The following is an 11899-nucleotide window of genomic DNA, read 5'->3' on the forward strand; positions in this document are numbered from 1 at the left end:
ATATATATAATATAATATATATATATATATATATCACTCTTTTTATGGGAGAATTCCTTGTTTTGCTGCAGATGCTGGTTTTGGCTATTTATACAGTGTCATGACATTGGGAAGCGTCATTTTCTCTGTCTCTCTTTCCAGTTCAGTTGAACGTGCTTTATCGTCTTGACTCAGATTGTCGGTCACGACGCAGTTTCAGGCATAAGACCGTGACCTTTAGTGGCATTAATACTCGTACGGGCACTCACTGCTGCCGTATGTCTTCACATAAAGGAGCATAAGAGAGGTCACTGAATCGATTTTGAGTGAGTCAGCATTGTCAGAATTAAGCCTATAGACAGTAGTTCTGTGTTCTAGGAGGTTTTTAAAGCATTTTTTTTCTGGACAAGAAGGCTTTGAAGTGTTACCGAATGCTGATTTGCTTTAGTGCTCAAAAGAAAAGGGTTTTGCACAATTTGAGAATGACTAGGGTTTTTTTTTGTGTTAATGTTACTTATTACAACACCAGCATTTTAGTAATTAAAATACTGAGTCATTAAGTGTTCTTCTTATAGCATTACTAAAGTCTCTGTCCAGCAATCAGTCTCTGCCAAACCACAAAAGACAATCAATCATTTCTCACATTTTCTCTAAGTATTGTTACAATAAGAAGCCTATTTGGTTTGGTTATAACAAATACTGCGATATTAAACATTTTACAAGTTGGATTTTTAAAAATTATTTCAAGAGGTTTTTTTTTTGTTTTTTTTTTAAATCTGTTTAAGTACTGTCAGTAGACAGTATGCAGTTTGCTGTATATTTCTCCATTTGCTGTAACGCTGTGTTTGTAGAATGTATTTAAACATGTATTTTATGCTCATTTTTTTGGGTCATATTTGCTGAGTTGTCATGAGTGACCTGTTATGAATGTTTTCGTTTTAAAAGTTACCCAGGCGAACTGTCGCACAGCAGTGGAAATAGCCGCCACGTCCAAAAAAAAACCTTTAAAGTTTCCCGCGTCTGAACTGACAGGCCATGTGGTTTTACAAACGGTCCACTCTATTGATTTGGATGTGACTGATCGACTTTGTTTACAGCGTCTGTCGCGGTGGGAAGTCCAAAATTACGGGAATCAGTTTTACAGTCATCTCATGAATCTACGGACTTGACACCGCAATATCCCCGTGGGAGTCGGGACGTTTTCTCTTTCCGGTGGGAATCTTTTTTTTTTTTTTTTGGGTGAACTCAAGGTTTCTGGGAATACCCGTCAACCAAGGGAGAGCTGATGGACTAGTTTAATTCTCTGTGTTAATTTCATCTCATCTCCTGCAAGTGTTTATATGTAAATATCTGTGGCGAGGTGTTTTTGTGTTCGGAGAGGCATTCCGAGCCATCCCGTACCCAGGCGGTAAAGGAAGATATCACATGACACAGTTAAAAAGCTTTCATTTGACGACTATATTCTTTCCCTGTTTTGTAATCTTACTTCCATTCACTCAGTATTGGGTATTTTTTTGTGTGTGTGTGTGTGTAAATGTCAAATAGATTTGGGTTTAAGACTTAACATCACAGTTCAGTTCAGTTTAACATACTGAAGTTCAGAGATGTAGACTTTGTGTAACTGATCTGCCTTTAATGTTTTCCGTTCCAAGGCATGTTACACCACATGACGGTGTAAATGTTCATGTCATTTGGACATGTATCATTTTGACTTTGTTAACACGCGCTGTTTGCTGAATGACACAACAATTACAACCTTGACAACATTTTACAACACGTTTGCTTGGCCTTCAAAAGGGTTTATTTTTTAATTTTTTTTTTTTAATTATTAAATCAAACAAAATCACAGACCATGAGTTGAAAAAATTCAGCTGTATCCTCACAGAACCATAAACAAATAAAAAAATAAACAAACAAACAAATAAAAAAAGACAGAGAGGGGGCAAACACAGTAGCCTCCCCTCCTCCACACACCCCCAGTCCTATAAGACGGGGTTCATGGCGTCGTAGAGACGTCTGACGGCCAACTCCACCATCTCTCTCACCGACTCATCATCCGCACTGCCCTCCTCGTACTCCACAGTCTGGGCACAGAGACACACACACAGAGAACGGGTCAGGACACTTCTTAACACACACACACACACACACACACAAGGGTTAGAACAGTCACACACACACACACCCAATGGTTAGGACAGTTACATACACGCACGCGCACACACACACACACCCAAAGGATTAGGACTATCATATATACACACACACACCCTAAATGGTTGGGACAATTAAAAACACACACACACACCAAAGTGTTAGAGCAGTTACACACTTACACACACACACGAGTCACAAACAGTCCTCCCTAAAACGAGTGGAGCTAAAACCACTGGTCCTGTTTGTGCACGGGTTTATTATGAATGTGTGTGTGAACGCTCACTCTAGTTTCCAGGTTGATGTAGGCTGTCTTCCCGTCCACGGTGACAGACAGATTCCTCTCATTTTTGAAGTCCACACAATCTTCACCAAACATGTCTCTGTCACAGGGAGAGAGAGAGAGAGAGAAAGGGAGAGACAGAAACCTTTCAAAACTCCCACTTTTATTTGTATAGCGTTTCTTCCGGCAGGCGTTACTACAGGAGCAGGTTTACAGGATCCCAGAATTCCACACCCACAGTGGACATGCCTCAAACCACAGTGGCAAGGAAAAAGTCCCTTAAGCTAAAAATAAGGAAAAACATTTCTGAGAGGAACCAAGATTCAGACGCATTAACACATCCTGGGCCAGCTGGCACTGGGTAATATGATTACAGGGTTACAAGAACTTAAATTTCAATTTTAAACCTCTTTTAGGGAACGAGAGGAGGATTTTTTATTTTCCCCCAAATCAACTGGGGAAGATCCATTAAAATGCAGCTTTTTCTTTTACAAAGGTGTTCTGAGTCAGGAAGAGGGCAATGGTACCAGTCACAGTTCCCTTAGATCTTATTTAGGTTCCAGAACTTTAAGTACTGAAGCATAATGGCAAAGTTCCACAGCAGGACTATAGACCTGTAGACTCGGAACTACGTACTGTACCTGTAGACTCGGAACTACGTACTGTACCTGTAGACTCGGAACTACGTACTGTACCTGTAGACTCGGGACTATGTACTGTACCTGTAGACTCGGGACTATGTACTGTACCTGTAGACTCGGGACTATGTACTGTACCTGTAGACTTGGGACTATGCACCTGTAGCTACCCATGTATTCCTAAGGATCAACTTTAACATCTGAACCTAAAACCCTTCAGTTCCTCAGTCAGCAGCACTAAAGTATTACCCACCTGTGCAGCAACACACTCCTCTCAGCTAGAGTTACACTCCCCCACCTCCCCCCACCTCCCCTCCCCTCCCCTCTTCACATTAAAGGCATTACTATACCCCCTGTGGTTTCAGGGGGAGGACTTACTGAAACATGATTTCCAGTCTGTTTTTAAACACGTTCAGGTCCACCTGTCCCACGCAGGTCGCCATCACTGGAATGAAAGGACACACACATCACACACACACGTCCATCAGCTCCGTCACACGCCCTGCGACCCGGTTTATTTCATTAAGGAGAACGGGCCCTCGGCAGGGCACAGAAGGTGGAAAAGAACCGTCTGCGTTTGGCCTCGTACCTTTTTGGGCGTTTGGGTTGGACTGGACCTCCAGAATCACCGTGGTCACGGTGTCGGCATACATGTCATTCAACGGGTTTGCAATCCACTACACACACACACACACACACAAGGACATTCTGGGTTAACAAGACCATAATGAGGTCCTATAGTAACAGTAATCTTTCAGTCAAAGAGCCAAATACACAGGGGAATGAACATGCAGCCAAAATGTTCCTCTACTACTCATTTAACAAATCCACTAATGTGACTGTACCTTTTTCCTTAAAAAAAAAAAGAGAGCGAGAGAGAGAGAGAGAGAGAGAGAGAGAGAGAGAGAGAGAGAGAGAGAGAGAGAGAGAGAGAGAGAGAGTGAGAGAAAGAGGGAGAGAATGAGAGACTTTTTTTTTTTTTTCTCCATCTCACCTCCAGTTTGATCATGTTAGTGTCGTGCACTAGGGTGATGTTCTTAAAGATCTTCAGTGTTGGTTTCTCTGCAGACTCCACCTCCTCTACATCACCTACGCACACACGCACACACACACACACACGCACGCACACACACACACAAACAATTACATATTAAAGACACACACACTTATCTGCAGTCTCCACCTGCACTACATCACCTAAACAGACACATGAAAAATATCGCATATTACACACACAAAGACACACACACACACACACACACACACACACACACACACACACAGACACACACACACACACACACAGACAGGGAGTGAGAGGGCTTACCTGCGAGGTGGCGGAGCTGACTGAGCAGCAGAGGAAATGGTCCAGTGAAGGGAATGGCCTGTGTCTGTTTCACTGTGCTCATCGTCAGGTCTGTGTAATCTGCACACACACACACACACACACACACAGACACACACACACACAGAGACACACAGACACACAGAGACACACACACAGACACAGACACAGACGCACGCACACACACGCACACACAACTGTAAGACTATGTAATTATTTTCAGTTTCACTTAATGGTGCTCTCTCACACATATAAAAATATTCAACTTACTGATGATCACTCCCTCAGACACAATTTTATGTTGTTGTCATTTCAGACGGGTTATTCTTCAGCGATAATGATGACAGATAGAAACAGATGCTGATGCTGTACACATCAATGTCATCAAACACACACACACAGTGTTTACTCACTGGACAGGTCTGAGGGGGTGAGGATGTGGTAACTGAAGTTGCGTTTGACGAGAATTCCGGAAACTCTCTGACCCTGCACACATTTCTTATCCGCCAAAGACCCCATCACCTACACACACAAACATATATATATATATATACACACATACATATACATATACATACACACACACACTTCTTATCCGCCAAAGACCCCATCACCTACACACACAAACATATTTATATATATATATATATATACACATAAACATACATACACACACATACATATACACACACAGACACACACACACACACTTCTTACCTGCTAAAGACCCCATCACCTACACACACAAACATATTTATATACACACACACACACACTTCTTACCTGCCAAAGACCCCATCACCTACACACACATACATACTTATTTATATACACACACACAAACATATTTATATATACACACACATTTGCTTTGTGAATATTCATTTTGAGAGAGGGAGAGAGGGAGAATGTGAGTAGAGTGCGTCCAGGCGGGTGAGACCTTGGCGAGTTTCTCTCCTCTGAAGTTGAGAGTGACGGCCTCTGTGTTGCGTGGATTATGGACCTCTATATGAACCTCATCATTGTCCTCATATTCACGGATCAGCGCCGCCTTCAAACGGGCCATCTCATTCTGTTCACCGTGAACCAGGATCTGAACACACACACACACACACACTGGTTGATTTGTTGGCTACCATCTCTTACATGGTTGTTGGTAATTTAATACTTATATCTGGATTTCAATGTCACTTTGTTATTGTTGTTTTTGTTTCTTGTTATTGTTGTTGCATTGTCTGTGTTCTTTTATTACCGTCCGACTAAAATGTTGACTCAAGTGTGTTAGCTCAGCAACACTTGACTAACTATGGATGCCAATAAAGCATATTTGATTTAAGAGATAGAGAGAATGAATGGAGAGTGTGTGTGTGTGTGTGTGTGTGTATGTACCACGTGTGGAGGTTTGAGGGCGCGTATGAACTCGCTGGTCTGTTGGTAATCTGTGTGAGCGGAGAAGGAGATGTAATCCACCGACATCTTCAGTTGGAGTTTCTGTCCCGACATGGTCGTAATCTCCTCTGGCTCGGACATGATGTGCTGTCCAGTACACACAGACCACATTAAAAACACCGTCCATTTTAATCTTTCTCATAAAGTTTCAATTTTTACATTTCAATCATTTTTCAAAATTGTGGAAATAAATTACCGTCATAAAAGCCATTTCCGGTATATGTACATATAAATAATCTACACTGCATTGTATAACCTTTGTGGTTTCACTCTGTGGAAAACAGGGTCCTTTAATGAGACATTGGAATGCATGGAATTTGCCCACAGAGGTTTGTAAGTGGTAGGAGTTTGTGGGTGTGTGTCTGTGTGTGGGGGGTGTGTGTGTGTGTGTGTGTGTGTGTGGGGGGGGGCGTGTGTGGGGGGTGTGTGTGTGTGCGTGCGTGTGTGTGTGTGTGTGTCTCTGTGTGTGTGTGTCTCTGTGTGTGTGTGTGTGTGTGTGTGTGTGTAATGCGTTGCGACGGTGTGTGTGTTTGGCCCCGTCGTACCTTTGCGAGCGTGCCTTCGACGCAGTATCCGGCGATGATGACTCCGTTTCTCTTGTCCGTGCACCAGCTCTCAAACAGCTCACGACTCAGTCCGCTCTGCATCATACCGGGAGACGCCATGACGACGCTCGGGCCGATGTCATCGAAATGGTCCATGCTCTGCCAACACACACACACACAGACACACACACACACACACAGACACACACACACGTGCACACACACACACGTGCACACACACACACACACACACACACGCACACACACACAGACACACACACAGACACACACACAGACACACACACAGACACAGAAAAAATAAAACAATAAATCAGCAATCTAGTGATATGCAAGCACAGTCACATATCACTCTAATGAGAGTCAAACACCAAAGTTAAGCCAAAGAGTTCTGTTTGTTTAAACTGAGTGATGTCACAGTAACACTGTAATGTTGGTGCAGTGATGAAAGGAACGGGAAGTAACCAGTTGGCCGCAAAGTCAGTTTATGAGTGAGGCTGCTCTGTGCCAACATGTCCTTAGGCAATCTAAACATTACTGCAGAGATATGCAAATCTGACTCAAAACAAAAAAAAAAACAACAACACACCATCATAAGTCACTGCTGTTATGTGTCAGCTGAATGAACTGCTATTAGCATTAAAAAAAAAAAAAAGTACTGAGGTATTTTAAGGTCTATTCATCCTGTCGCGCAGCAGAATAAAACACTCATCCTACCTATCCTCATTCAGTCAAATAAAACAACTTGTTTTTAAAACTGTGCTTTCAGTATGATGCATATAAGTAGTAAAAATTTCCCCCAGACAACAACCAGAACTACCACTTGTACTATCACCACCACAGCCGGTACTAAAACCAGCGTTTCCATCAACACTGGAAGTACTACAACTAGTACCACAACCTGTACTACCACTACCACAGCTGGTATTAAAACCAGTGCTACCACCAACATTGGGAGTACTACAACCTGTGCCACCTCTAACACTGCTAGTACTACAACCATTTCGACCACCAAGACAGCTGGTACTACAACCACTACCACTATCTGTACTACCACCAACACTGCTGGTACTACAACTAGTACTACCACCAGCACAGGTGGTACTACAACCAGCACTAATTCTGATACTGTTAATACTACAACCAGGCATACCAATACAATCAATACAGTTGATAATAAACTGTCATCCAGAGAGGAGGTGTGGTGTAGATTATGCCTGTGTTTCCTACCTTCAGATTACTGATGTGTTTGAAGACAAAGGGGTTGTTGATGTTGATGGCTTTGCGGATTTTGTCGTTCATGGCGTTGACGTACGTCTGGTACACCGCCATGCATTTCTTGGCCAGAGAGGAGGCGTAGTAGATCGGGATGTCGTGGAGCTCCGGATGGTTCTGCCAGTACTCATCTGAAAAACAGGGGGCCGCACAGAGACCCTTTGAGCGGTGAAGCCAGCCGAGAGCGGCACTGGGCCGAGACGCTGCTACAAAGCGTGTGCCGCGAGGAGATTTCGCCGTACGTGATATTAAATATGTGCATTTCTGAATGCTATGACGAGCTTAACCACAAGCTCAGCGTTATCGCAGCTTTCATGTGCTTCAAAATTCCTGGTACTGCAGTGCTTACAAGGTACCAAAATGAGAGTAAATCGTAAACCATTAAAAACACAAATATCTGTCAGGACATTCCTAATCTTTCTAAAAAACGTGCTTTGAGGTACGATCGAACAAATCCTGACACCATGTCCTGTTTGAGCTGAACGTCACGGCAGATGGCTGGGCAGCGCTACGGAGGCACCCTGGCCGAAACCCTCTTACCCAAAATAAGGAGCAGCTCCTGGGCCCGACCCAGGGCGAAGACGGGGATCAGGCAGCGGCCCTCGCGGTTAACGATGTCGTGCACGGTGTTACAGAAACGAGCCTCCCTCTCCTCACGTTTCTCGTGGATGTGTGTGCCATACGTGGACTCCTGCCAAGAGGGCAAAAGAGAAAGTGACATTAAGATCAAAGAGATTAGGATTAAATTAGAGACTAGGATTAAGACAGAGAGACTGGGATTAAATCTGTCTTTGTGCAAGGGGACTTAATCCAGACAGACAATACGAATGATCAGCATGTGGATCAACATCAGCATTGCCCAATAAAACCTCTTAAAAATCTGTTTTCTCCTTTTGGACAATCCTGACTTTCCACAGAATGTCTAATGCAGTTATTTTAAAATCACAAGGCCATTGTCTCCCCATTACCTTAAAGACAGCGACACCCCTTCCCACTCAGTGTCTCTGAATTCAGTTCTTGGCCGTCGACTATTTCCAGCGGCAGAGGGCCTCGTAAGAATTTCTCCACATTCTAAGCTATCAACTGTCAAATTTGACTTCACACAATAGGTTCATGAAATAACATTTCACAAAGCCCTGGTGTAAGGAAAAAAAAACCTTGTGTATGTTTTGTTATTTTGTGGTTGGAACTCAAACTTCCTCGCGCTTCACACCGCTCAGGTTGCGTCACAGGTTTTCAAAACTCAAAAGTAATGACTTTTGCTTTTCTTTCCTTTCACAAGATACACCGAGGAAAGGGATCCGAGAATCAAACAGACTGCACCTATAGGCTGATCTGGCAATCAAGTGCAATCCTCCCAAACACACACACACACACACACACACACACTTATCTGTGTTCCTCACCGTGATGAGGATATCTGGTTTGACGCTGGGGATCTCGGCAGCCATCAGGTGTCTGTCCTCCTGTCTGGAGAAATCTCCTGTGTACAGCAGCTACGGACAGACAGGTAAGACCACGAGAAGAAAGTAAGGTCACTGTGTACGCAGAGGGGGAAGACCGTGTTGAAGTGCTGATGGGGTACACAGCGCAGTACTAATGTAATGACAGCTGATTATTACCAGCTGTGTCAGTAGCAGAACTTTATTGTTCCACATGAGAAAAGACAACGTGGGATCACTGCAAACAAACGCGTCTTTGTGACTCCCCTGGTAGAGTGACATGGTTTGGAACATATGAAAGATTTAAAATAAATAAATAAACATGTGGAAAATGAGACGGCAGCTGATGAAGGAGGAGCTCTCGACTGATGCTTACTCTCTCCCTCATAATAAGCACCCTTCTCCAGCCAAAGGACGACCTCACCTGCAGGTGTGCTATAAGCATCTTTCACACAGAGAAATTTGGCTCGGAGGGTGACCAAATACAGCACATAGTTTCCCCTCTAGAGAGACCGACAGATTACTGTATGTGTGCCGCCTTTACTACAGTGTACAAAACCGCTTCTGCTATAGTTAGTCACGTCGTTGCCATAGTGACCACCTAGTTTGTTGTTGGTTGACAGCAGTTTTATTTTGATAGCACTTCCTCCTTTAAAGCTGTCATTGTGGTTATTGTAACGGTTCATACAGGAGGAAAACCAGACATGATAGAAAACCCACACTGCAGGCCTGGCACTTACATATATATATTTACATGTATGTGTATATATATATATATATATATATATATATATATATATATATATATATATATATAACGGTTCATACAGGAGGAAAACCAAACATGATACAAAACCCACACTGCAGGCCTGGCACTTACACATATATATATTTACGCGTGTGTGTGTGTATATATATAAAGCCAAAGCAAGAGTTTTCCCATAGATTTCAACACAATATTAATGTTGCTATAACACCCCCCCTCCCCCTCCATACCCCCTACACGAGAAATGAATTTCACTCACCTTCACACCAGCAATCTCGATCATGAACATGGCAGCTCCTAAAACGTGACCGGCGTGGTAACACCAGAACTTAATGCCAGCCACTTCCTTCACCTCGTGGAAGTTTATGGTCTCGATCTTATCCATGCTCTCCTCCAGATCCGTCTCCGTGTACAGCATGTCGTCCGCCGAGATGTTACTAAACGCACCAGAACAAACCGAGCCAGAGTCAGCAGCTTTACATACTGAGATCAACAATCAACTGTCAGGGCTAGTCCCTCTGTGGTACAGCATCCACTATTGCTGGTGTTTCTCCACTCGGTCCTCAAGGCTACCCTGCCCTGGATGTTTCTCTTTAAGTCCCGCACTGACTCATTTCAGCGGGTCAGATAGTTGTGAAGCGGCTTAATCGCTGTGGTAGTGCGAGGCTAAAAGAGAACAGGGGCAGGCAACGGGACCATGATTGACAAACTTGGCTTGAAAAACACTGCGTCATATCAGAAGCTCTCGAACTGTTGTCCTAAATGGAGCAATTACTTCTGTGCTGGGTAGTTTCTGAGTCAAATGTATAATGCGTTTCAGCCTCTATGTTTGATTTATAAAACTGACAGACTTTCACAACACCTTCTATTGGGTTTAGATGAGAGTGTCTGTTAAATGAATAGACGTATCAAATACATGTGTTCTTGTGTTTGACTAGATGTGACTGAATCATAAGGTAGCATGGTAAAACTGCTGTATTACCTGACTTTGACATAATCGGACAGCAGCCAACGGTAAATGGCTTTAGTGGCGTGAGTCATGAAAGTCCTTCCTTTGAAACTCGTCTTTTGTAAGAACCAAGGCAATGCCCCGCAGTGATCCAAATGGAAACTGGGGAGGGGGGAGGGAGCGAGAGAGAAAGAGAAAGAAAACTTCAGCTCTGACTGTCTGTTGACACAAATGACGTAAATAAAACGCTAAATGAATGAATTCGAATCGGCAGCACACAAAACTCACTGGCTAATGAGGAGTAAATCGATTTCAGCCGGATCAATCAAATCAATATATGGCAGAGCGTCCATTCCCTCCAAACCTGGATGGATGCCGCAGTCCAGCTGCAAATTCAACAGATGCTTCAGACTACATATCAAACTCTTCCTAGCGGAACGACTTAAGTCCGTATCATCGAGGACCTTACCATGATCTTTCGGCCTTTGAATTCCAAGATGATGCATGATCTGCCAACCTCTTGACCGGCTCCCCTGACATACAGTAAGGTTAAACAAACAAACAAACAAACAAAAAAAGGTCAGAAAGTTTAGAGTTGTTAGCAAGTGCAACTGCAACACTCAGTTAACGTTACGATGGCAGAAGGAGGCTAAAGACCAAAATGGTCAACTTTGAACCAATGCTATACATTCGAAAACGAGCGAAAAAATTCCACTACACCACAAAGCATTCGTTATGCACCATAACGAAATGTTGCTGAAGATGATTAGTTTAGCGTGGGGATAGATATAAACTGCACTCAAGGTAAACAGATCATTGTAAGAGGCCAGGACGTGCTAGCTTAGCTAGCTAGTTTTGAGATAAATCAATGGGTCTAAAGTGAACTCACAGAGGCCTTATAAGAAGCTGGTCGCTTTCCTCTGCCGGTACCGTCGTATCGGCTTTGCGTTTCGCAGCCATTTCAGCTATAGACTCAGACACCTATTTAAACTAGTTCTCCATTCCAGTTCAAACGTTCGCTTTAAACTTGTAGCTTCCAAGGCATGGGGCCGGTGT

General features: G+C 43.4%; 1 protein-coding gene across 2 annotated transcripts; it reads right to left on the minus strand.

The window, feature by feature from the left end:
- Positions 1–1799: 1799 nt before the first annotated feature.
- Positions 1800–11875, minus strand: cpsf3 (cleavage and polyadenylation specific factor 3). 2 transcript variants are annotated; one of them, XM_030771162.1, is made up of 18 exons: positions 11733–11875; positions 11313–11376; positions 11132–11229; positions 10877–11005; positions 10154–10331; positions 9093–9182; positions 8227–8377; positions 7642–7817; positions 6394–6552; positions 5789–5935; positions 5340–5492; positions 4813–4921; positions 4382–4480; positions 4049–4143; positions 3644–3731; positions 3433–3499; positions 2420–2516; positions 1800–2063 (listed from the first exon to the last, which is right to left on the minus strand). In XM_030771162.1, exons 1-18 carry the CDS (start codon positions 11801–11803, stop codon positions 1962–1964), a joined length of 2073 nt encoding a protein of 690 aa, XP_030627022.1. In that variant the 5' UTR covers positions 11804–11875; the 3' UTR covers positions 1800–1961. The 2 variants fall into 2 exon arrangements, with proteins under 2 accessions (XP_030627022.1, XP_030627023.1); XM_030771163.1 differs by having other exon boundaries at positions 3433–3476; positions 3606–3731.
- Positions 11876–11899: the final 24 nt, after the last annotated feature.

Source organism: Chanos chanos, chromosome 4 (genome assembly GCF_902362185.1).
Source record: "Chanos chanos chromosome 4, fChaCha1.1, whole genome shotgun sequence".
Classification (NCBI taxonomy): domain Eukaryota; kingdom Metazoa; phylum Chordata; class Actinopteri; order Gonorynchiformes; family Chanidae; genus Chanos; species Chanos chanos.